At 45.5% G+C, this 27,513-nt stretch overlaps 1 protein-coding gene across 1 annotated transcript in view; it reads right to left on the reverse strand.

The window, feature by feature from the left end:
* Positions 1-21,496: 21,496 nt before the first annotated feature.
* Positions 21,497-27,513, reverse strand: part of LOC311238006 (leucine-rich repeat-containing protein 9-like) — a gene marked incomplete at both ends in the record, with an annotated part of 129,840 nt that continues 123,823 nt past the window's right edge. The window contains 1 exon segment of the mRNA XM_084325974.1: positions 21,497-21,802. Coding sequence (XP_084182100.1) covers positions 21,497-21,802 — 306 coding nt within the window.

A 27,513-nucleotide genomic window follows, 5' to 3' on the forward strand; every position in this document is an offset into this window, starting at 1 on the left:
TGAATTATCTTGGAATTATTTTGACTTTCTCTTTCATAAATTGTTTATTCAACTTCAGCCCCAATCATAACCACCACATATTGTTTTTTGTAATGTCAGATTTAACAACTCCTTTCAGAAAAGTGGGAGTGTGCCATCTGCCATTCCATTCGCCACCTCCGCTGTCAATCAGTTGTATCGCCTGGTCCCGCCTCCACCAATCACAAGCGGCAGCACGGCTCCATTGTGTGTGTGTGATCCGTGTGAGGGAGAGAGAGTCCGATAGTTCTCCAACTCTGTCGCAGACAGTGAAATCCTGGTTGTTCCCTACCCACCTAGGTTATCTAACTATCGCGCCGTGCCGCCGCCACAACTAGAAACAATGGCCTGGGGAAAAAAATAAATGGCCAGTCCGGGCATGAATTATCAGTAAACACAATGGGTTTGATAAGCAATTGTTTTGATAATCAACCATGTGAGAAATTACTGTATATCAAGTGCAATGCTGCATATTTCCATCTCTAGATTCCACATACTATAAATACTGCCAACAATGTAGAATGCATTACAGTTACCAGGAATGGAAAGATCATCTACATAACTTCAACGACATTGATCTACCTTTGTGCCTTTACTTTAGGAATGTTACAGGTTAGAAACTGGCTGACAACTTATTAAATGTACATGGAAATTTGAGGCTCTTACAGATTGAAACTTTATTAACAGATGCAGAATACAATACAGTACGACTCAAGACACAGAACATGAGTATGCAAAATAAAAAATGAACACAGATTTGAGGGCGAATAGAGTTACGAGGTTTAGACAGATGATCTGTTTAATGCTTTCTCTTTTACAAGTCGATTATTCATTTCGATATAGAATATTCGTTGACAGCCCTACAAGTACAATTAGTTATTGCACACTACATCACCCCTGAGTGGAAGATGGAAAGCCAAACTTTCCCCCACTGTACCGAAAACCCGTACCGAACTTCAAAACCGAGGTAAGTACCGAACCGTGGTTTTTGTCTACCGTTACACCCCTATTTCCCATTGTTTACTTTGTAAAACCACACACACATGGAGGATGATCTACAGATGGGGCACTGGAAAACGAGGCCTCTCCCGCCGGTAGCAAGCTTGGTGACGCCATGTGAGGCGAGTTGACGGGTGGTGACGCTGCACTGCCTGGTTCAACCAGTAGGGGGAGTCGAGTTACACGGTGGAGAGAGGGAACTATCGTTCTATGTGTGTGTGTGTGTGTGTGCATGCGACACTACAGACTTGGACATATTATTTTGCAATGTAATGCTTTTCTGTTGATTATTTGACTGTCATTGGTACAGTAATGGTGTGGTATTTTCGATTAACGTGCGTTTTTTATGGATAATTAGCTAGATGTACAGTATTATTCTTTATGTTGAGACAATCCAACGTGCTGGCACCGAAGACCCGCCCCTACTCTGCCTCTGATTCGCAGACTGTGGCTCTAGTTAGGCTCTGGTTGGAGGAAAATGTAACCTGGTCCGTCGACTCTTGTGATCAGTGTGTGGCCGTGGTCACTGGGTCCTGTAAACGTAGTTTAACGTTAGTTTGTTTACTGCAGTTATGTCAGAACGACAATCAACTAAGGTAACGTTACACTAGCAACTGCTAAAATAAAGCATATCCACATTTGCTGTCAAGTTAACGTTATGGTCCCTCGACCGCAAGGCTTTTCAACACTGGCCATAACATTAGCTAACGTTCATTTAGCAGTATGTAATGTGTAACGTTTAGAATCAACGTGAAATGTCCCTGAATATATCAAATAATGTATTTCCCAGCTGCTAAAGATTGTAAGTCTATGACCAAAAATATATATCACTATGAATTGAAAATGGGGGACCCTGATGTAAATAAGACGAAAGTCAAAATGTGTGAGGATTCGCCTGTCCCTGGACCTTTTTCCTGTGTTTTCCCTGTCTACTCTCCTCATCAGCCCCCACCCTTGCGATGATTTACTCTCCTCTACTCTGCACCAGCCCCCACCCTTGGACATCCTTGATCCTCTACCTTCACGCACCTGTTGGGAGTTTGCAATCACCTCGGGAGAGTACATAGGTTGCAGACTCCCCTCCAGTCCTTGTCGGGTCGTTCTGTGTTCTGGACTCTGTGTTCGTTCTGTATCTGTATCTGTGTACACTCTGTGTTCATGGAGTTCTGTACGTTACCATCCTGTACGTTACCATCACCTGCCGCGTCTCCGGCGTGAGACGACGTGCCAGCCATCACCACCTGTCGCCGTTTGCCTGGAGTGGGACACCGTCTTCGCTCTCTAATTCTCTACGGGAGGTTTTCCAGTGTTCCCACTCCAGACGTCAAGCCGGCTCGTCATCGCTCCCGATTCCACGGGAGGAAGGCATCTCTTCGTGATCCTCGTTCCTGGGGGTGAGGCTCGTCGTCGCTCCCTAGTATTCCACGGGAGGACGGCGTGTGCCCATCCCGTTCCCCTTGGACCCAGGCTCGTCGTCGCTCCCTAGTATTCCACGGGAGGACGGCGTGTTCCCATCCCGGTCCCCTGGGACCCCCTTTGTTCTGCGCTGCCCGTCTGCAGCATCCGAAGAGGAGGAGGAGGATCTCCGTGCCAGGCCCCGCTGTCGGGCCCCTGTTCCCGTGCCAGGCCCCCGCCGTCGGGCCCCTGTCCCCGTGCCAGGCCTCCGCCGTCGGGCCCCTGTTCCCGTGCCAGGCCTCCGCCGTCGGGCCTCTGTTCCCGTGCCAGGCCTCCGCCGTCGGAACCCTGTCCTCATCCCTGTAAGCAGCTCTGGCCCTCGCCCTGTCCAAGGCCTTAACCCTGTTCTCTGTCCCTGTCTCCAGCCCGCCTCTCCGGGCCTCTGTCCCTGTCCCCCTCTCCAGTGCCCCTGGTCCTGGCCCTGACACTTAGCCCTGGTCCTTAGCCTTAGTCCCTTAGCCTGTTCGCCTCTTAAAGGCACAGTGCCGCATTTTCCAGATTTCCTTGTCTCTAGTGTTTTTGTGTTCTCCCTTAAAGGGACTGTGCCGCTTTTTGTTCTATAATAAATATTTGCCCTGTTTTGGCTTACTCTCATACCTGTCTTGTGTTGTGCGATTGGGGTCGGTTACAAACCATAACAGTACGACCCGACCAGTCGACGACCCCAGCCAGCACAGACAGTGTATGTGAGTTAGCCCCTGTTAGTTCCCTCTAGTTCCCTTTAACCCACTCTAGCTCCCTCTAGCTCCCTCTAGTTCCCCTGTTAGTTCCCCTGTTAGTTCCCCTGTTAGTTCCCCTGTTGACTCCCCTGTTAGCCTCATTAGCTCCCCTGTTAGCTACCCTGTTTCCTCACAGCTAGGACTGTCCTTCCAGCTAACTTGTTCTCCTTTGCTAGTCCAGCCCTGTCTGCTAGCCTAGCTCCGGCAGCTAGCGCAGCCTCTACGCTAATGTAGCAGTACAGCTAGCATAGGCCGTGTAGCTAGCAATGCTCTGGCAGCTACCCAGTCCCTCTGCTAGCCCCACTTTAGGTGTAGCTTCCCCTGCTAGCATGGCCCAGTTTTTTTTTGTTTGTTTGTTGCTTTGTCATGTCCCCTGCCCCGCTGTCTGATTTTTTGGGTCGCCCGGTGGCTCCCGTGGAGGGGGAGGTACTGTGAGGATTCGCCTGTCCCTGGACCTTTTTCCTGTGTTTTCCCTGTCTACTCTCCTCATCAGCCCCCACCCTTGCGATGATTTACTCTCCTCTACTCTTCACCAGCCCCCACCCTTGGACATCCTTGATCCTCTACCTTCACGCACCTGTTGGGAGTTTGCAATCACCTCGGGAGAGTACATAGGTTGCAGACTCCCCTCCAGTCCTTGTCGGGTCGTTCTGTGTTCTGGACTCTGTGTTCGTTCTGTATCTGTATCTGTGTACACTCTGTGTTCATGGAGTTCTGTACGTTACCATCCTGTACGTTACCATCACCTGCCGCGTCTCCGGCGTGAGACGACGTGCCAGCCATCACCACCTGTCGCCGTTTGCCTGGAGTGGGACACCGTCTTCGCTCTCTAATTCTCTACGGGAGGTTTTCCAGTGTTCCCACTCCAGACGTCAAGCCGGCTCGTCATCGCTCCCGATTCCACGGGAGGAAGGCGTCTCTTCGTGATCCTCGTTCCTGGGGGTGAGGCTCGTCGTCGCTCCCTAGTATTCCACGGGAGGACGGCGTGTGCCCATCCCGTTCCCCTTGGACCCAGGCTCGTCGTCGCTCCCTAGTATTCCACGGGAGGACGGCGTGTTCCCATCCCGGTCCCCTGGGACCCCCTTTGTTCTGCGCTGCCCGTCTGCAGCATCCGAAGAGGAGGAGGAGGATCTCCGTGCCAGGCCCCGCTGTCGGGCCCCTGTTCCCGTGCCAGGCCCCCGCCGTCGGGCCCCTGTCCCCGTGCCAGGCCTCCGCCGTCGGGCCCCTGTTCCCGTGCCAGGCCTCCGCCGTCGGGCCTCTGTTCCCGTGCCAGGCCTCCGCCGTCGGAACCCTGTCCTCATCCCTGTAAGCAGCTCTGGCCCTCGCCCTGTCCAAGGCCTTAACCCTGTTCTCTGTCCCTGTCTCCAGCCCGCCTCTCCGGGCCTCTGTCCCTGTCCCCCTCTCCAGTGCCCCTGGTCCTGGCCCTGACACTTAGCCCTGGTCCTTAGCCTTAGTCCCTTAGCCTGTTCGCCTCTTAAAGGCACAGTGCCGCATTTTCCAGATTTCCTTGTCTCTAGTGTTTTTGTGTTCTCCCTTAAAGGGACTGTGCCGCTTTTTGTTCTATAATAAATATTTGCCCTGTTTTGGCTTACTCTCATACCTGTCTTGTGTTGTGCGATTGGGGTCGGTTACAAACCATAACAGTACGACCCGACCAGTCGACGACCCCAGCCAGCACAGACAGTGTATGTGAGTTAGCCCCTGTTAGTTCCCTCTAGTTCCCTCTAACCCACTCTAGCTCCCTCTAGCTCCCTCTAGTTCCCCTGTTAGTTCCCCTGTTAGTTCCCCTGTTAGTTCCCCTGTTGACTCCCCTGTTAGCCTCATTAGCTCCCCTGTTAGCTACCCTGTTTCCTCACAGCTAGGACTGTCCTTCCAGCTAACTTGTTCTCCTTTGCTAGTCCAGCCCTGTCTGCTAGCCTAGCTCCGGCAGCTGGCGCAGCCTCTACGCTAATGTAGCAGTACAGCTAGCATAGGCCGTGTAGCTAGCAATGCTCTGGCAGCTACCCAGTCCCTCTGCTAGCCCCACTTTAGGTGTAGCTTCCCCTGCTAGCATGGCCCAGTTTTTCTTTTTTTTTTGTTGCTTTGTCATGTCCCCTGCCCCGCTGTCTGATTTTTTGGGTCGCCCGGTGGCTCCCGTGGAGGGGGAGGTACTGTGAGGATTCGCCTGTCCCTGGACCTTTTTCCTGTGTTTTCCCTGTCTACTCTCCTCATCAGCCCCCACCCTTGCGATGATTTACTCTCCTCTACTCTTCACCAGCCCCCACCCTTGGACATCCTTGATCCTCTACCTTCACGCACCTGTTGGGAGTTTGCAATCACCTCGGGAGAGTACATAGGTTGCAGACTCCCCTCCAGTCCTTGTCGGGTCGTTCTGTGTTCTGGACTCTGTGTTCGTTCTGTATCTGTATCTGTGTACACTCTGTGTTCATGGAGTTCTGTACGTTACCATCCTGTACGTTACCATCACCTGCCGCGTCTCCGGCGTGAGACGACGTGCCAGCCATCACCACCTGTCGCCGTTTTCCTGGAGTGGGACACCGTCTTCGCTCTCTAATTCTCTACGGGAGGTTTTCCAGTGTTCCCACTCCAGACGTCAAGCCGGCTCGTCATCGCTCCCGATTCCACGGGAGGAAGGCGTCTCTTCGTGATCCTCGTTCCTGGGGGTGAGGCGTGTCGTCGCTCCCTAGTATTCCACGGGAGGACGGCGTGTGCCCATCCCGTTCCCCTTGGACCCAGGCTCGTCGTCGCTCCCTAGGATTCCACGGGAGGACGGCGTGGTCCCATCCCGGTCCCCTGGGACCCCCTTTGTTCTGCGCTGCCCGTCTGCAGCATCCGAAGAGGAGGAGGAGGATCTCCGTGCCAGGCCCCGCTGTCGGGCCCCTGTTCCCGTGCCAGGCCCCCGGCGTCGGGCCCCTGTCCCCGTGCCAGGCCTCCGCCGTCGGGCCCCTGTTCCCGTGCCAGGCCTCCGCCGTCCGGCCCCTGTTCCCGTGCCAGGCCTCCGCCGTCGGAACCCTGTCCTCATCCCTGTAAGCAGCTCTGGCCCTCGCCCTGTCCAAGGCGTTAACCCTGTTCTCTGTCCCTGTCTCCAGCCCGCCTCTCCGGGCCTCTGTCCCTGTCCCCCTCTCCAGTGCCCCTGGTCCTGGCCCTGACACTTAGCCCTGGTCCTTAGCCCTGGCCCTTAGCCTTAGTCCCTTAGCCTGTTCGCCTCTTAAAGGCACAGTGCCGCATTTTCCAGATTTCCTTGTCTCTAGTGTTTTTGTGTTCTCCCTTAAAGGGACTGTGCCGCTTTTTGTTCTATAATAAATATTTGCCCTGTTTTGGCTTACTCTCATACCTGTCTTGTGTTGTGCGATTGGGGTCGGTTACAAACCATAACAAAATGTGCACTAAACTCAGCTAAAATGTAAAACAAGTCTCCCTTGCACCCCCCCCCCCCCCCCCCCACGCACACACACACAACATTAAGGGATAGTACAATTATCTTTTATACCCCCCTGTTTATGTTAATGTTATTTATGCCTTACTCCTGTTTTTATATTTAATACTGTGTTTAGGACTGTGTTTTAATATTTTTACTAGCATCTAGGGCTGCATTTTAAATTTCGTTGTAACAACTGTAACAATGACAATAAAGATCTATTATTCTATTCTATTCTATTCTATTCTGACAGCGGCCTGCTCGTGGCTCTCCAGATGGGATGGTGTCTGATGACTGAAATAAAATGTCCCTATAGGCCGTAAAGTGAAGGCTGTATCGTTTCACCCCAACCTCGTCCAATGTACAGTTTCTTCCTCAAATGTATACTGTATACTCTTTTTTTTAGACTCTTTTTGTATCACTACTGTATTTGTAGATCTGGTATGTCATAAATGTCTAGATGTAGCAGTACTGTCTATCTGTATGTCATGTATGTCATATAAGATGAATTGACAATGGGGGACCCTGATGTAAACAAGACGAAAGTCTTTCTCTGGTCTGCATCACATTAACAATTGTGTGTATTGAGCCGTACTGTATTGTACCCATTCTGCAATCTGTGTTCAAACATTTTTTCAATCAATCAATCAATCAAAGTACAGTAGTAATGTCGTTTGTTGTGGACATTTAGTTTGACCAAGTCCGGTGAGCTTAATACATTTCATTTCAAACCTGTATTTAAACTCGAAAGGCAACTGAGGTTTCCCCCATTTACAGTCACGTTGAGTGTACACACAGAGTTAAAAATATAACACAGAATATAAAATCATAACAATAAGACAAGTAAGGATAACAATCAATTAAAACATGTAGGCCTACAACTTGATTTACAATGGTTGTAGATCACGGTTTTAAACTCTGCAACAGAGGGGAGAATCTCAAGCTGGAGAAGGTCTTAATATACTGCAAGAGCATTTCTGACTGCTCTCTGCTCTACACAGATGTGTTCAAGCCGACCCTTGGGAGTATGTTTTTTCACCCAGAGGGAGCAAAAGACATTTCAGGCAATAATTGCTATTACTAACTATATTATGCATTAATCACAACAAGTTATTTTCTTAAAGTGTCCTTTGTGTTTAAAGTGACCTATGGTGTGAGCGAGTGCACTGTGTGTTCATGTGTTTTTAAGTTAGACCCACATTAAAGTCAAGAGAACTACTATTTGGATGGTATCTGTGTCAATGATTCCATTCAACCAAAGTGAGTATCACTGTATTATACTACAACTCTATACATACATCTGAGTAGTGATTAGCACTATTACTCAGTAGTACTAATTTATATATTTTACACAGAGTTTAATCACCTGTTCATTGTATATCACTATTGCACTTTACTGTTACATTTGCACTCTCAAAATTAGATTAGATTCAAATGTACAGCACACCATATACTGCTATAGTGGAATATACTATTCATAAATCATATACCATAATGTATACCATCTTGTTGCGCGCTCCTGGCCACCGCAGTGTCATGATTAATTGAAAATGGGGGACCCTGATGTAAACAAGACGAAAGTACTGTTAGTATTTGCATGGGGTAGAATAATCTGCCTTCTACTTGCCCCTCTGGTAAAATGCATGTGCACATTTGAGTTGCGAAATTATTTTATCCGTGCTATATTTAGGACTGTGGGTTGTGATCACTTTTGTGAGCAGACTTTTTTTATTACATTGGATGCCATTTTGTCACAGGAAAGATTAGCCTCTAGGATGGAACTGTGACCGTATCAACCAGACGCATTTGACACCTCCCTGCCCCCTCTCCTTGATGAGGTGTTAATAGGTGGGTAGGTGGGGGGGGGGCTGTACATTGGAGGTGGGGGGGGGGGGGGGGGGGGGGTTGTCTCAACACTTTTTTTCAAGTCAGGTCAAGTCAGCTTTATTTGAACTCTGCAGAGGAAGGATGAACTTTGCAATGTATAATCCAGACATGGGATAACTGGGGTTGCAACAAAAGTGCAACTAGGGCTAAAAACCCAATGAAATAAAATGATAATAATAATAAATAATTATGCTTCTTAGCAGACTTTTTAGCTTAACATCCCAGGGAACTAATGGGATAACTGGGGGTGTTGTTTGCTCCTGACAAGAGTCTCAAAGTCTGGGGTGATGGTAGACAAAGCAACTCTGAGGTCATGTCAGTTGAGAAACACTGGTCTAAACGGCTTCAAGTGGGTTTTACAGCAGGTAAACACGCCCACTGTTCTTTGCATACTGTTAGTATTTGCATGGGGTAGAATAATCTGCCTGTCAGATTAAGGACAATTTGATAATTTCTATTGGCTCCTAGTTTAATTCCACTGATTGCATCATGACGAAGACGATGCATGCGTGGACACATTCTTCTGACAAGCATCTCCTCTGGTGCCCGATGATTCTCATTCTTAACTCTAATTTGAAAATACATTGTCAGTGTTGGCATCAACATTAGAACATTTCACTGCTGGTGTAGAATTCAATATGCTGACATGAACTCAATATGTTGATTATTTTAACACTGAGCATGAACAAAATAATGTCTGCTAATTTCAAACATAGCTTGTATTTGTATTCATAAAGATGATCCATGTGCTGCAGCACCTTCCTCTAGATTAGATCATATTAAATTAAAATCTATTGCCATTATAGACCAGTTGAACTTCTCTGCTCACATCGCAGCGACAACCAGAACCTGCAGATTCCTCCTGAGCCCCTTCCTGACAAAAGAAGCCACCCAACTCCTCGTCCAATCAACAGTCATCTCTCGCCTCGACTACTGCAACGCACTGCTAGCTGGCCTCCCGGCCACTGCCACCAAGCCTCTTCAACTCATTCAAAACGCAGCGGCCCGCCTGATCTCAAACCTACCGAAGTCGGCCCATGTCACCGCACTTCTTAGGGACCTGCACTGGCTCCCCATTGCTGCACGTATCCACTTCAAGGCCCTCGACCTAGCATACCGTGCGGCAAAGGGAACCGCTCCCGCCTACCTCCGGTCAATGGTCTCTAACTACACACCCTCAAGACCCCTACGCTCTGCATCTTCTGGCCGCCTCAGACCTACTCCTATCCAAGCTCCCGGAGGGTCATCAAAGAGAAGCCGCCTATTCTCAGTCCTTGCCCCACAATGGTGGAATGAACTACCCATCCCAGTTAGGACAGCCGAATCCCGTCCAATATTTCGCCGTCGACTAAAGACTCACTTCTTCAACCATTATCTGAAATGATTATAAAATAAAATAAAAAAAATCTAACCCTAATTAACCTTACCGTCATGCACTTGTCCTAATAAACTAACCTACACTGTAACACGCAACACTTGATGCACATTGTTACTCAGCTGATAGAGTTGTACCCTTCTTGCTGTCTTGTCGTACAGAACTTGTAAGTCGCTTTGGATAAAAGCGTCAGCTAAATGACTAAATGTAAATGTAAATGTAAATTATACAGCACAAGTACAGTACAAAGAAAAGAGGTTTGGCATCCAACCAGAGTGCAAATGTAGCAGTAAAGTGCAACAGTAATATACAATGTACAGGTGATTCAACTGTAAATATACAAATTAGTACTACTGAGTGTAGTGCTAATCAGATGGCACAGTCTCTTACATTTCAAATGCATGGGGAGGAAGAGTTTATACCCGACATTTCACCATACCAAAGATGGTATACATTATGGTATATGATTTATGAATAGTATATTCCACTATATTCCACATTTTTAAATCAGTTCTAATTAGATTTGAATGGTTGTTTGTAGTTAAACTATTTTTGAATCCGTTATTAAATTATCTTTGTCTTGAGAAAATCATATTCATTGTCTATAGTCACAATGAAAATACTGGGTGCTTGTTGTTGTAGGATGTAGCTTACACCTGGAAAAAATTGTCCAACTTGGTCGCTTTCTTTCTTCACAACATGTGACCATTTGAGTGAATATCATGTAGTAGTTTTCAGAGGAAACGGCCTAGGGGAAACCCAGGCACAACATGGAAATGTAACTCCTCTTCCCAGCTCCCAAGAACCACCAGCAACAAGTGATGTGAAGCCCTTTAGAAGGTTTATTTTGATCAGGGTGGTTAACAACAAAAATATAACAACATAGGAATAACTACACAAACAAAAGAAACAATTAATTAACCTAAACTACCTACAGTATATATTTCAGATATCAATTTGTTTTATTTGTGCCTATATAACTAAAGCTGTAAGATGTTGACCTGTTGTGATATTCATATTCTATAAACTACCATTTATTTACAATTTATTACAGGAATATACACAGATTAAAGACAAACATTTCAAACATGCTTTGGTTCACTTTGTGAAGTGCTGTCCCAACACTTCAGGAAGAACACAGTGTCTGAAGAACTCTTGAACTTTGGGAATGACATTGACCCAGAGTTCCGCATCAGGCAAAATCCTCTCTACAAAGATGTAATTTGTGTTCCACACTACAAAGTCACAATAGTCAGCGCCCACAGTGTGGAGCTGAGCCTGTACTTGGTAGTAGTACGCATGCTTCCTGTCCAGGTTCACATCGTCCCCATCGTTGATGAGACAGAAGCCCTGGTCTCCAGCACACAGGCGTAGATTGGCCTCCTCCTGTTTGCTGTGTGGGCACTAAAAGTTCACAATGAAAATAGTCACTTCTTCTGCATAGTATCTCCTTTTCAAATGTTCAGCTTCAAGATCTGTTAATTTCTCTCATGCACCACGTGCTGTTTCTATGTCTTTACAACATGTAGGAACATAAATTGTGCATTGAATTACAAAGTACTAGGTTACTCTTCTCACAAATCCCAGTTCCATTAGTCACAATGCCAATACACCTGCTCTACTGTGTTATTGAGGTGTCACGTCACAATGCCAATACACCTGCTCTACTGTGTTATTGAGGTGTCACGTCACAATGCCAATACACCTGCTCTACTGTGGTATTGAGGATGTCAAAACATGAATGGTAAATGCATATCCAAATCCATACTGAAGAAATAGCTGGTACCTTTATCTCACAAACCCCAGTTCCATGACAGGCGCATGTGACAATTCCATCTGGTGAGGCTCCCATGTATGGCCACTTCAGATTCAGTCAAAGTCCACTGTCCATGCAGGAGAAACCCTCATGGTCCACACTTTGCAGTTGTTCATATTGTCTTCTGGCTGTTGCCTCATATTTACATCCATACCTGTAATGCATACAAGTAGCAATAGGAAGAGAGAGTTGTACAACCATAATTAGTAACTGATTTACTAAATGTGATGTAGGTCAGCATTTATAGGGACAATTGTAGTGCACTGGTTTACATCATCCTACTCCAGACCTCAAAGATTAAACATACTTCTAGCCAGCCCTAACCTATCATGTGTCATAATAGGTCAATTGCAGATGTCCTTGTCTTGCAATTACTTTCCCCTAATAAATACCTTGTTGCAGCTGTAGAGAGCTTGTGTGCCTCTGGGTAGCATATGGACTTGACCAAGGACTTTGACCAGTTGTGCAGTGGCAAATTGACAGTAGGTCAAACGCTCCACGCGCGTGCGCGCACATGCACAGTTTTTTTTGGCACAGATTTTTTATTTTTTATTTTTTTGCCTTGAAATAGAGAAGCTGAAAAAGGTAGCAGCGTATGAAACTTTTGTATCACAAACAGTACTGTATTTGCAAATCTGGTATATGTCATAAATGTATAGATGTAGCAGTACTGTCTATCTGTATGTCGTGTATGTCATATATGTTATGATGAATTGAAAATGGGGGACCCTGATGTAAACAAGACGAAAGTCTTTCTCTGGTCTGCATCCCCTTAACAATTGTATGTATTTAGCTGTACTGTACCCATTCTGCAATCTGTTAATAAAGTTTTCAATCAATCAATCAATCAATCAATCAATCAATCAATCAATCAATCAATCAATCAATCAATCAATCCAGCCATTGGGTGGGACGGTCATGTGACCCAAATCAGCCAATGGAAGCGAGGGTCCTTAAAGTGTGGGTCCTTAAGTGTTGCGGTCCTGAGAGTGTTGGTGCTCTCGTCCTGCAGCTGGATACTATTGCCTCACAGCGCGGCCGTCAGCGCGCGGCCCAGAGAGCGCCGCTGGCTCTGCGGCTCTGCAGCTGCATGCTTCTCCGGGAGTCCGGTTGGATAATGCCATGTAAAAAGTCGCATGCCTGACATATCGGCATGTAACTCGAGAACCGAGGCACGGATTTTGGCGATCCAGATGGCATTCGAACGGCAACGAATAGCGCTTTATTCGGTAATTTATATGTTCGGCGAAAAATGCAGCCCCGAGCCTTCAGATGCTCGCAAAGGGCCGTGAAACTGAAACTGAAACTGAAAAACAGTGAAACCCCGGACATTTCGATGAATTAATAAACCCCCCCCCCCGGACGCCCCGGACAGGGCGTGAAAAGAGGACATGTCCGGGCAAAAGAGGACGTTTGGTCAGCCTACTCTACCTGTGCTTTTGTTATGTAAAAACGGTGGCCGCGGGCCGAGCCGATACTTAGTTACAACGAATGGGAACAGCGGATTTTTGTGTGTGTGACTGCGCGTACACGTCGTGGAATATATTATCATGTCATTATGAGTCTCTGTTATTTTATCATGTCATACAGCTAGAGTTTCAGTTAACCAGATTTACTGGTTAATGTGTGTATGTCTCTTTAAGATACTCTATCATTCTCTCAGTCGTAACGAAGTTGCTGTTCCTACCAGCCATAGAGCTATAACCCAAGGTCATGGGAACTGTAAGATGGAGCTGTTTTTCCTTCCAGGCTTAGCCATAACATAGTCGTATTATTAATTTCTCTAACCAGCCATTTTGTTTTCTTCTACGTAATTTCATGTATTCAATTGTATGTCTGACCAGGCCTCTAGGCCAGTCCCCTGTCAGACGCTAGTGGGTTAACATGTCTGCCTCTGGGGGGGTGACTGGTCTGGCAGCGTGGCCACGCTGTCATGAACTTTCTTTATTAAATAAACCTTCTTATTATTATTAATAATGACTCAGAATGATTAATGTAAGCGGCTCATCGTTTGTCCTTTAATAATTTCCATTACAGATGGCGACGAGATGTTTTTTTTTAACCGATGGGTGTCGAGGTCGGCCGCCAAACGGACTCTGCAGAAAGGGTGAATCCTGGAATTCCGGGGGAGCGCTGTCTCGAGGCTCCTCCGTGCGAGACACCGAGGGGAGAGAACCAGCTGCGCCGTCCGCTTGGCTGTCACCTCCGGCATGAACCTTGGGGACGCGTGATGAGGAACACTCGGTGAGCTGTTGACATTCTGATTTCTGTTTAAAACATTTTTTGTTTTTAAATTTATAATTAGAGGTCTAAACTAGAACATGGTGCCGGTCAGAGCTATTTTTTAAATGTATATTACTATGTGCTCTGCAGTGGTTATTTTTTTCATTGTATTGGTGTATTACTGTGCTTGGTAGACTGGCGATGGTTTTTTTCTATAGTTTCTCAATCTTGGTACGTCCCGAATGTATTAGGCAGGGATTAGGCTCGTGCCTTATAGACGGGGTGCGGGGGCCTACCACGAGTATAATAAAATATGTTGACGACGAGAAGAATTATGGGGTATTTTTTTTAATTAGGTTAATATATATTTTAGAGCGATGGGGGTCGAGTTGGCCGCGAGCCGAGGCGCTATGCGGGCAGGTTGAAGTCTTGGGCTTCAGGGAAAGCGCTTTCTTCTCCTCAATACTCCCCCGCACATGATGGGAAGGGAGTGAGGAACCGCTTGCTAGCGTCCGTTTGGCTGCCAACTACGGCTAGAATCCATGGGAGCGTGGGGGAGATATTCGGTGAGCTGGGCATTCTGTTTAAAAGCGGTTATTTATAAAGTAGCCATTCTGTTTAAAAGCGGTTATTTATAAAGAGGCCATTCTGTTTAAAAGCGGTTATGTATAAAGTAGCCATTCTGTTTAAAAGCGGTTATTTATAAAGTGGCCATCCTGTTTAAAAGCGGTTATGTATAAAGTAGCCATTCTGTTTAGAAGCGGTTATTTATAAAGTGGCCATTCTGTTTAAAAGCGGTTATGTATAAAGTAGCCATTCTGTTTAAAAGCGGTTTTTGTTTCTATCTATAAAGTACTTATGCGAGTGGGGTATTGAATATAGGATAATGTGTGTAACCCCCCTGTGTTTCCTTGAGTACTGGGATTTAAGGGGTATGTTCTGGCTGTACGCTGTTTACAGAGCTTTTTGTCTCCGAGTGCTCAGGAGGAACCAATTTTTGGGGGCTACATAATTTGTACATAGTATTGTTTTTTTTGGGTACCTTTTTTATGGTTTTCCTCTGGACACTTTAAATTAAGAGGTATGTTCCGATAATTAGGCGTGAATTACATTTGTATCCGATATTGTAGGCGTGTGCAGAATGTACTGTGGAGTATAGTGGAAAGGGTTTTAGGCACTGATTCTGGGTTTTTTGGTTGTTTTCCTAACAAGGAGGCGGGAAGTTGGACCGTGCGTGGGATGCCAAAAGATAGGGGGTCAGGGGGTCGTGTGATTGGTTTCCACTGTCTTATCTGGTCATACTGCAGTTTTTTCTGAAAGGAAATAAGATAGGGGCATTGTATCCGATAATTAGGCGTGATACGCTACTCCACAGAGCTTTTTTCTCGAAAGTGTTCAGAGGAAACGATTTGTCTGCCACATATTGTGGGTTTTTATTTTCTGTTTGTTTAGAGGGGCCAGAAAGGGGGGCCTGTGGGGTCATGACGGGAGAAGCTAAGAATCTGTTTTTCTGTCTTTTCTCCCACGGTGTGCCCGGGGCTGGATTTTGGGCTCGGTGTCTTTCCGTGTGCGTCACCGTCACCGGCCGTCCCGTCTCCTATCCGCTGGTCTCGCCGGCGACCATCAACTCCGGTGCGCCGGGCATTGGTGTAAAGACCTATAGAGCCTATAAGGAGGTGTTCGAGGGGAAAAAAGCACAATGGCGTGCGGAGGTGCAGGACGGGACGGGCCCACAGCGCATTGGCTGGACGCACGGCGGGGAGACATCGACCTGAGCTCAGGCAAAGTATAGCGCACACTCACATGCACGCACACAGATCGATGGAGATACAGGTACAGCAATATATTAAGGCCATGTGAACAAATCACTGACAATGGGCCTTCTGAAATTTGTATTAGTAGCTCCAAAGTTATCATAAAGTGTATAGGGTTTAGGTATACCTTTGAGACTGGGATTTAAATACATTTCAATATATACCCTGTTTTGAATCAACATAAAAAAAAAAACGAGAGCAGCCATAAAGGCACAAATATGGGTAATTATTTTTATTAAATACAGGATAGAATAGAAACAAGTGCATACGGTAGCACAGGCTGTGCACGCTGTTATATTACATAGAAATATTTTCCTCTGTCTGTGTAGGCACACACACACACACGTTTACATGCACGCACGCTGTGATAGGGGATAAACAATTCGCTATTTTATCTGCATCGTTTGTGTTTATCTGCATCGTTTGTGTTTATCTGCATCGTTTGTGTGTGTTGACATTGCCATGGGTGAATTTACGTCAGTTAGTATCTTGGTATTGACAGTAGAGCTGGACTGTTTTTGCTCATCATCACATTGTATCAGCCACCAAAATACTCATCAATATTTACATAGATTGACACTTGTGTCTGTGATCAATACATAGCTACTGCCGGAGAAATTGGGCTGCTAAATGAGGATTAGAGATCAGTAACGTTTTGGTGGTGTTCGTTCAGTGATAACAACATTGGCTAAATAGCTAACAAAATGAATACAACATATAGCGTGGCTAACGACACAGAACAACGTTAAAACAAGTGCATGCATGATTGTTTACAATAAGCGGGTGGTCAAAGGACTGACATAACGGGTAGATTGCCTGCACACCACGGGGCACACAGGGGTTCCGCGAGGTGCCTGATGGGAATGTTTCTTTAAGAACAACTATTGAACTAAACAAATAGTCTATCTAGTGCTTCATGTGTATACAATAAGTGCTTAATCTAATAACATGAACTAAAAAAAAAAGAAGTCGATCAAAATGTCTTCACACGTTTCGTAAAGTTATTATAGGAACTTCATCAACTTGACGTCCGCGGCAGGCGTCATTGCTTTTACCAACAGGGTTCCCAACGCGGCTCTGGTTCGTTATCGTTTACAAGGGAATACAAAGCGGCTGTCGTGATAATCACACAACAATACTTCCGGTCCGGTCGGTGGGCTTCATAATAAAAGTCTAGAACACCGGAAAAGACGGAGCGGTGGGCTTCAAAATAAAAGTCTAAAACACCGGAAAATAAGTTTATTTTGTACAGCGTTTTCCTCCACGAGTACTCGAGTACATCATGTGATCAATCGATCTGGATTATTTTTGCCCATCCCTAGTTTATCCTGTGCAGCAAGTCATATTGCCACACTGCCAGCGAGAGAATGTTTGTTGACATTCCTCATTAGAACATCTGAGATTAGAGTGTACTGGAGGCCCAGAGCGAGGGAGAGGGGTGACCTCTTTAATGCAACAGTAGAGAAACGTTTTGAAGTGTGTGTAAAGGTTAAACGCAGTTGTCATGACAACACGTCGCATGACAACCAGAAGGCGGGTTTATTGTTGAAAAGGATCCCCATTAGCTGTCGCCTGAGCTGAAGTCTCCATTCCAATAGAGAAAGGGACCCAGCCTTAAACTGCACCTGAAGGTAAAATAAGGGGACTGCTTCCGTTCATGAGAGGAGACCTTACCGCCGGAAGTGGAGACCTGCATCTCTGTTGGGGGAGAGGGGCCGACGTCGGACAAGGCAGTCCTGAGAAAGGAGCTGGTTGTTGCGTCGTAGCGGACTGCCTAAACCTTACGGGGAGAGGTGCATCTAAGTAGGGGAAGGAGTGCATCCGAACGGGAGGAGGGTACTCTTAACTGGAGGGAGGTTAAAAGGGTCAAAGCGCTTTATTTTGCTATACATTGTGGCGAGGGGAAGCCACTGTATATATATATATGTATATATATATGTTATGTGTATATATATATATATATATATTGGGGGGAGAGACAGGTATAATGGGGGGGCAGACATCATTATCAACATCAGCTCACATATTTAAGTAGTGCATTCTTAGGTGGTATTTGAAAGACACTTTACTATTCAATTTACTTATGTTCAGTGGGCAGTTATTCCAATGATTGATGGCACGATGAACAACAGTCCTCTTTAAAGATTTTGGTATTGTATGAGAGGGCGCTGTCATCAGGTATCAGCGTAGTATGTGCGTTTCTCTTTAAGAGAGGCACACATTAGCCAGTCAAAACAATTTGGTTATGATCTATGTTGATCCTTGCTATAAGGCCATAAGTGACATTGTTATGGGATCCGTTTTGTTTTCCTTGTAAAGCAGCCATAGTAGTCAGCCTTGCCCGCAGAACAGTACATTTGATTTAAAATTCCTCCTTAAAACTGTGGGGCAATGGTCACTTATGCCTAGGTAGAGAACCCCACTAGCTGAGATCCTGTCATATTTATTGAAAAGGGAACTGGGAAAGCAGCACCACTCAACCAGTCAATATTAAAGTAGATTTATTGGGGAGTCAGTACAGTGGGGCTCAATACACACGGTGATCGAAATGTGTTGGCTTAGCAAAGGGCGATAGAAGGAGTGGTTCAGAGGCAGGATGTTTAGCACACTGCCAGCGAGAGTGGGTTTTTATTTTTTGTTTATTTGGTTTGTCCAGATTCTATTCATATCTGATTTGGCATAGTATGGAATTTTGCCATAACAATGACTGAATGGAGTATATTCTGATTTATGGAGTGATAAAAAGAGATATCCAAAATCCCCTTTGGCTCTAATATGTCGACAAAATGGAGCTATAATTTTGAAAATGGCTTTATCCAATGTTCAGATTTCTGTCCTGGAATTATATGCAAATTAGTGCATATTTAAGTAGAGCAGGCCTCATGTGCATGTTTGAACATACAATTGTGATAAAAAAAAAAAAAAAAAAGTAGTGTCTTAATGTAAGTAGTGAACTGGGGAAGTTTCAGTGTGATATATATTAGTTCACCTGCAGTGTCTCCCCTTTAAGTTCAGTTCAGTCTTAGACCTGTCCTCTGGTAAGGAGGTGAGAACTACAACATGTCACCCCTGAGTGACAGTGTGATTGAATGACCTTCGTCCAGCTTCAGAATACAGTTTTTTTATTATTAATTCTTTATTTTCTTTCTCTCTCTTTAATCTTATTCGTATGTCACAGGAGTGCACGTGATGGTGTTCAGTTGTGATTGAGCCATGTACTGATAACATTACAAGTTATTGCTCATATTATATTATAAATCTCCCATAACAATAAGTATCAGAAAGCCTAGGTCAAAAACCTCAGTTGTATTTGAGCTATGTACTGATGGGTTTTTTTTCCTTCTTTCTTTTTTCTGTGGTGGGGTCTTGCTGAACGGTCTCTTCACTCTCCTTGCGGTCGGGCACCCATCTCTGACCAAGAGGAGGACGCGCAGAGGACCACTGTCTGTACCAGGCTTCTGCAGTTACAGCGGTGACACATGGACAGTACTCCGTGACCATCAGCCGAGCATGGACACTGAGACAGTTTCTAGCAGGCCTATTCCATCAGGGCCACAACCAAGGGCCTGAGTGGGGGGACCGACTACAGCTGGTTTCTGTGAAAGTAAGCTGTCCCAATCTGCTCCAGAACTAGGAGGCAGAGGGCCTATCGGCTAGTGAACGATGGGGCGCTAAGACCATCAACCGACAGCTGACTCCAGTCTGATAGGATCAGTGGTCCTGAGATAAAGATCTTAGAGACAGTTTCCAGCAGGTCTAAGCCATTCACCGGACAGGCTCCTTGACCGAGCCACGGCATACATGGACTGCAGAGGGGGGTGCTTGGACCAGCGACCGGGGGAGGGAGAAGAGACCGTTTCCGGGATGAGGCAAGTTTTACCCACAATGCTTAGGTTTGAACCACAATACATGCAGATATTACAGTATCGTCCTAAAAGATGTTAGGTAATGATGTAATGAACTTTCTTTGATTCAGGTGGAGATTTTGTAATATGTTGTGCATTATAATAGTAACCAGTTATTTTTTCATTCTTTGTGAGGAGTCTGCAGATTGTTTTTGTTTTGTTTTGGCTATCTCCCGGAGAATGCAGTCACGTGTATTCTGTTTTCGCTATGTTATATTTCGTGAGCGCAGTCTATCTTGCAAGGTACTGCCCTGTGTTTTCTTTTGTGATTTCAATTTTTCAGCTTGGTGGTGGGAGAAGTATGGCCTTGACAAAACCAGAGACTGGACACTGTACCCTTGAGTCCTCCGACCATCCGTCTGGGCATTTGCAAAGAGACGCTAATGATGGCTGCTGTTATGACAACTTCTCTTTTGCACGTGACACGGGGTCTATGCAGAGGACCTTTTGTTTTTTAGATAATAAAAATAGTTTTTGCTGGGTTATTATAATCTGTGTTTGAATGATAATATTTTTTGTTATCTTTATGAAATGATAAATGATTGTGATTAATAATTTTCAAGAGGAGGGAACTGTCGTGGAATATATTATCATGTCATTATGAGTCTCTGTTATTTTATCATGTCATACAGCTAGAGTTTCAGTTAACCAGATTTACTGGTTAATGTGTGTATGTCTCTTTAAGATACTCTATCATTCTCTCAGTCGTAACGAAGTTGCTGTTCCTACCAGCCATAGAGCTATAACCCAAGGTCATGGGAACTGTAAGATGGAGCTGTTTTTCCTTCCAGGCTTAGCCATAACATAGTCGTATTATTAATTTCTCTAACCAGCCATTTTGTTTTCTTCTACGTAATTTCATGTATTCAATTGTATGTCTGACCAGGCCTCTAGGCCAGTCCCCTGTCAGACGCTAGTGGGTTAACATGTCTGCCTCTGGGGGGGTGACTGGTCTGGCAGCGTGGCCACGCTGTCATGAACTTTCTTTATTAAATAAACCTTCTTATTATTATTAATAATGACTCAGAATGATTAATGTAAGCGGCTCATCGTTTGTCCTTTAATAATTTCCATTACAATAATGTACAGGTGATTCAACTGTAAATATACAAATTAGTACTACTGAGTGTAGTGCTAATCAGATGGCACAGTCTCTTACATTTCAAATGCATGGGGAGGAAGAGTTTATACCCGACATTTCACCATACCAAAGATGGTATACATTATGGTATATGATTTATGAATAGTATATTCCACTATATTCCACATTTTTAAATCAGTTCTAATTAGATTTGAATGGTTGTTTGTAGTTAAACTATTTTTGAATCCGTTATTAAATTATCTTTGTCTTGAGAAAATCATATTCATTGTCTATAGTCACAATGAAAATACTGGGTGCTTGTTGTTGTAGGATGTAGCTTACACCTGGAAAAAATTGTCCAACTTGGTCGCTTTCTTTCTTCACAACATGTGACCATTTGAGTGAATATCATGTAGTAGTTTTCAGAGGAAACGGCCTAGGGGAAACCCAGGCACAACATGGAAATGTAACTCCTCTTCCCAGCTCCCAAGAACCACCAGCAACAAGTGATGTGAAGCCCTTTAGAAGGTTTATTTTGATCAGGGTGGTTAACAACAAAAATATAACAACATAGGAATAACTACACAAACAAAAGAAACAATTAATTAACCTAAACTACCTACAGTATATATTTCAGATATCAATTTGTTTTATTTGTGCCTATATAACTAAAGCTGTAAGATGTTGACCTGTTGTGATATTCATATTCTATAAACTACCATTTATTTACAATTTATTACAGGAATATACACAGATTAAAGACAAACATTTCAAACATGCTTTGGTTCACTTTGTGAAGTGCTGTCCCAACACTTCAGGAAGAACACAGTGTCTGAAGAACTCTTGAACTTTGGGAATGACATTGACCCAGAGTTCCGCATCAGGCAAAATCCTCTCTACAAAGATGTAATTTGTGTTCCACACTACAAAGTCACAATAGTCAGCGCCCACAGTGTGGAGCTGAGCCTGTACTTGGTAGTAGTACGCATGCTTCCTGTCCAGGTTCACATCGTCCCCATCGTTGATGAGACAGAAGCCCTGGTCTCCAGCACACAGGCGTAGATTGGCCTCCTCCTGTTTGCTGTGTGGGCACTAAAAGTTCACAATGAAAATAGTCACTTCTTCTGCATAGTATCTCCTTTTCAAATGTTCAGCTTCAAGATCTGTTAATTTCTCTCATGCACCACGTGCTGTTTCTATGTCTTTACAACATGTAGGAACATAAATTGTGCATTGAATTACAAAGTACTAGGTTACTCTTCTCACAAATCCCAGTTCCATTAGTCACAATGCCAATACACCTGCTCTACTGTGTTATTGAGGTGTCACGTCACAATGCCAATACACCTGCTCTACTGTGTTATTGAGGTGTCACGTCACAATGCCAATACACCTGCTCTACTGTGGTATTGAGGATGTCAAAACATGAATGGTAAATGCATATCCAAATCCATACTGAAGAAATAGCTGGTACCTTTATCTCACAAACCCCAGTTCCATGACAGGCGCATGTGACAATTCCATCTGGTGAGGCTCCCATGTATGGCCACTTCAGATTCAGTCAAAGTCCACTGTCCATGCAGGAGAAACCCTCATGGTCCACACTTTGCAGTTGTTCATATTGTCTTCTGGCTGTTGCCTCATATTTACATCCATACCTGTAATGCATACAAGTAGCAATAGGAAGAGAGAGTTGTACAACCATAATTAGTAACTGATTTACTAAATGTGATGTAGGTCAGCATTTATAGGGACAATTGTAGTGCACTGGTTTACATCATCCTACTCCAGACCTCAAAGATTAAACATACTTCTAGCCAGCCCTAACCTATCATGTGTCATAATAGGTCAATTGCAGATGTCCTTGTCTTGCAATTACTTTCCCCTAATAAATACCTTGTTGCAGCTGTAGAGAGCTTGTGTGCCTCTGGGTAGCATATGGACTTGACCAAGGACTTTGACCAGTTGTGCAGTGGCAAATTGACAGTAGGTCAAACGCTCCACGCGCGTGCGCGCACATGCACAGTTTTTTTTGGCACAGATTTTTTATTTTTTATTTTTTTGCCTTGAAATAGAGAAGCTGAAAAAGGTAGCAGCGTATGAAACTTTTGTATCACAAACAGTACTGTATTTGCAAATCTGGTATATGTCATAAATGTATAGATGTAGCAGTACTGTCTATCTGTATGTCGTGTATGTCATATATGTTATGATGAATTGAAAATGGGGGACCCTGATGTAAACAAGACGAAAGTCTTTCTCTGGTCTGCATCCCCTTAACAATTGTATGTATTTAGCTGTACTGTACCCATTCTGCAATCTGTTAATAAAGTTTTCAATCAATCAATCAATCAATCAATCAATCAATCAATCAATCAATCAATCAATCAATCAATCCAGCCATTGGGTGGGACGGTCATGTGACCCAAATCAGCCAATGGAAGCGAGGGTCCTTAAAGTGTGGGTCCTTAAGTGTTGCGGTCCTGAGAGTGTTGGTGCTCTCGAAGGCACGGAGGAGGGTTGGACCCGGTCGCTCGGAGAGAGGAAGCGGAGTCGAAGCAGGGCGGGGGAGGGTCTGAGGATTGGGAGGAAGTGTGTCGGCGGATGGACGAGAGCATAGACGAGAGGATACTGGCGCGGAGTTTGGAAGTTGATGACAGAAAGTTGTGCGGAGAAGTGGAGGCGGCACCGGAGTGGAGGGTGGGATCCCGTTGTATAGCTGACATTTCGGGGGAAGGCGCGAGGTACCCGGGGGTTGTTTCCTGGATCGACGGTGAAAAGTGCCGGGTCGTGTTAGACGGCTTTATCGGTTACGAGGAGGTGGATGTGGCCGCCTTGCTGATCCATGATGAACTGCTTTCGCCGCTGGGAGCTGGGGCGGGTAGTGAGAGCGAGGGAGGTGTCGGTAGGGACGGGGATGGTAGTGACAGGGGAAGGGAGTCAGATGGTGAAAGTATGGAGGGGGGTGAGAGCGGGGGAGAAGGGTGGAGTAAGGTGGAGAAGAGGAGCAGGGACAGTGGGAAGGGGATAAAGAGGAAGAAGGGTAGGGGAGATAGCTCGAGTGGGTCAGAAGGCGAGGGTGTAGGTAATGGTGTTGCAGAAGTGATTCATATAGTGGTTAGGTTTGAGGGGAAGGGGGGAGTGCGGAAATTAGGATTTTTCGAGTTGCCCAAACTCATAGGTAAGCAATTAGGGGAGGTAAGGTATGCGAGAGTTTTGGAGGATGGGAATCTGGCCGTAGGGTGTGTTAGTGTGGATCAGGTGGAGAGGGCTGGGAAGATGAGGAGCATTGGAGGGGTGGGTATAATTAAGGTTGTGAGAGTAGGGGAGAAGAGGGAGGGGGGATGTAAGGGGGTGATAGCTGGGGTTTCGGTGGAGGTTAGCGTAGAGCAGCTGGTGGAAGAGTTGGGGAGAGATGTGCGTAATGGGAAAGTTAATGGTGCAGAAAGGATGAAGAGGGGGGCAGATAGGGTAGTGACGGAGACGGTTGTGATTAAGTTTGAAGGTGAGGTTGTTCCAAGTAAGGTGTATGTAGGGAGTGGGGTGTATAGGGTTAGGGAATTTGTTCAGAGTCCTCTGAGATGTTACAGGTGCCAGGAATTTGGTCATATAGCAGTTTCATGTAGGAAGGGACAGAGGTGTGCTAGGTGTGGCGGGGAGCATGACTATGGGAAGTGTGGAGAGGGAGTGAAGCTATGGTGTTGTAGTTGTGGAGGGGAGCATAGTGTAGCGTTTAGGGGGTGTGAGGTGATGAAGAGGGAGGTAGTGGTTCAGAGTGTTAGAAGGGAGGGTAAGTTGTCGTATGCAGAGGCGGCTAGGAGGGTGGGACAAGGAAGTCAAGTTAGGGTGCAGGGGTTTGTAGAAGGGCAGTTGGCAGAAAGGGTAGGGCAGGAGGATAGAGAGAGGGTGTGGGAGGAGAAATTGAGTATTGTGGGCTTCGTGGCAGGGGTAATTAATACTGCGGCAAAGATTGAGGGTAGAACAGATAGAACAAAGATGATTGTTAGGATAGCGGTTCAACATCTGGGTATGGAAGGTCTGACATTGGAGGAGGTGGTTAAGGAATTGAATAAGGGGGCAGCGGGTGACCAAGGTGTACAGAGTCAGGCAGCAGGGGGCAAGGAGTGTCTCGCAGAGGGGGGCTCAATTGGGAAGTAGCAGCGTTAGTTGCACTCCAAGAAGGTGAGGGGAATTGGGTTTTGTAGGAGGTAAAGGATACCAGTAGATGGCGGCACATACCCTAACAAGTGGTCGGCCGCCGTTAAACCTCAATAAGAAGAAGAAGAAGAAGAAGAAGTGTTGGTGCTCTCGTCCTGCAGCTGGATACTATTGCCTCACAGCGCGGCCGTCAGCGCGCGGCCCAGAGAGCGCCGCTGGCTCTGCGGCTCTGCAGCTGCATGCTTCTCCGGGAGTCCGGTTGGATAATGCCATGTAAAAAGTCGCATGCCTGACATATCGGCATGTAACTCGAGAACCGAGGCACGGATTTTGGCGATCCAGATGGCATTCGAACGGCAACGAATAGCGCTTTATTCGGTAATTTATATGTTCGGCGAAAGAGGACGTTTGGTCAGCCTACTCTACCTGTGCTTTTGTTATGTAAAAACGGTGGCCGCGGGCCGAGCCGATACTTAGGCCCCGTCCACACGAACGCTGGGTTTAATGTAACCGTGATTGTATGTGCGCAGTTGCACTGTTCGGCCACACACAACCGGGGATTTGCTACACTGCAACCGCGGTCTTTTGAAACCGGTGGCCAGGGTGGAGTTGTGCGGTTTTGCAGTTGCGTGTGGGCATAGCAACCGAGGTTATTCCCAGTGTTTACAGCAGAGCTGTCGCAATTATTCCCCATGTTCACGGCAGACCGCGGGGTAGAGAGATTAGAGCAGAGCCAACTACACCAGTGTTTACAGCAGAGCTGTCCCAAGTAGCGTTATATGAAAATGATTGTAACAAACTTTTGTTCAAAACATATCGTCTGTGTTGAAGAGTGTTGTGATCGACTGATGTCTGTTGACGCTCAGAGTAAACATGTAGCTGCAGCTAAACTAAACTCATGTGTTGTCAAGTTATTGTTATAAGGAACCCAGTCCAGACTGCATCCCCATAACAATTGTTTGTATTGAGCCGTATTGTATTGTACCCATTCTGCAATGTGTTAAATAACGTTTGCATCCATTCATTATACTAGCGTTAACGTTACATTATTACGTTAGCATTTAAGCTATATACTATACATAGAGAATGCCATTGACATTATCATGTGTAGCTAACAACACCGGAGATCTTTTTTGTGAGACTAAACTATCCGCTCTTGGTGGTAAATTGTGTTGCTGATGGTTTTGTTTCATCAACAAAATGAGAGGCAGAACACAGTGAATGTATCCGTTTGTTTATTGCAGTTTCTTTCTTTGCTGAAAATATATGTTCCGTTGGCAAAATGATCAATAGGGTCCAGCTGTGCTTCTAAACGGGAAGTTTACTTCTTCTTCTTCAGTAAATTAATGGCAGATCGCGACCCAACGGGAAGTTTAGTGAGCGTTCAGTCTTTTCTGATTGGTTGAAATGGCCTTCATGTCTGAACAACATCGCCGCCTACTGCTTTGGCATTGTATTACATTGTACTAATGTATCGGTTGCTGGGTTCCAGCTCTGCCTGTGAGTACGCAGTTATACACGGTTGTCCACCTGTGTTCACCGTGTGGACGGAGTTTTATTTTTTCAAACTTCGGTCATATTAAATCCAAACTCTCGTGTGGACAGGGCCTTAGTTACAACGAATGGGAACAGCGGATTTTTGTGTGTGTGACTGCGCGTACACGCGGGAACATATCCGTGCGCGATTGCGCGTACTTCAGCCTCAGTGACCGAGGTAAAACGCCGTTATACCGCGTTATACCAGCACTGCAACACTGATTACTCAACTGTCTTTGACGGCTGTGAAATACTTGTGTGTATAACCTGCTTCAGTTTAGAGGCTGTTATCCTTCCTACTCTTTGGCGGAACCAGATTGTTGATGAGCTCTGGTTTCTGGTCTCCTCCTCTAGTGCCTGTACCTGTGACTGTGTTAGCTCTTCCAGTCTGAAATCCTGGCATGCTTTCTGCAACTCTGTTGGACAGAACAGTAACTGTCTACCTAACCTCTAGCTAATCATGCATCTATCTAGACAGAGATACAGACAAATAGCTAGTCTATTGATAGTTATGTACAGTTCAATGTACAGTTTCCTCCCCCTCAAATGTATATTCTCTTTTAGAAACTGTCTATATATATCCCTCCTAGTTACACACAGTCCTCATATCCCACATACACACAGTTGCGAGAGTGAGAGCAGCACATCACCAGAGTTATCAAGTGTATACAGTATGAAACATTAGTATTAGCTATCACGTTAGCTACCGGTGTGCGGCTAGCTAACGTTAGCTCTTGGTGAGTTATAGTTATTTTGCACTTACCTATAAACGCCCCTCCACGAAATCCACTTGAGTACAGCTCTTTAACAAAGTCCAATATGCCCTCGTTCATTAGATCCAAAGCATCAATTGCTTTTCCTCGACTCGAACGCTAGTTTAGCAGCTAATGGCTAATGGCTAAACAGCTGATTTTGTAAACATGAGGCAGAGTAGGGGCGGGTCTTCGGTGCGCTGGATGGATATAATTCCAACTTGACTTAGCGCCTCCTGGCGGCACAAAACAGAAGCCGCACCCACCCTAATAAAAACATTTGACGAGGGCCGTTAACGGGCGGCAGAGGCCGTTGGAATGGCGGTAGGAGGGACCTCAATTTGCAATGCTGTAACT

This window comes from Notolepis coatsorum (genome assembly GCF_963971535.1).
Source record: "Notolepis coatsorum genome assembly, chromosome: 12".
Taxonomy (NCBI): Eukaryota; Metazoa; Chordata; class Actinopteri; order Aulopiformes; family Paralepididae; genus Notolepis; species Notolepis coatsorum.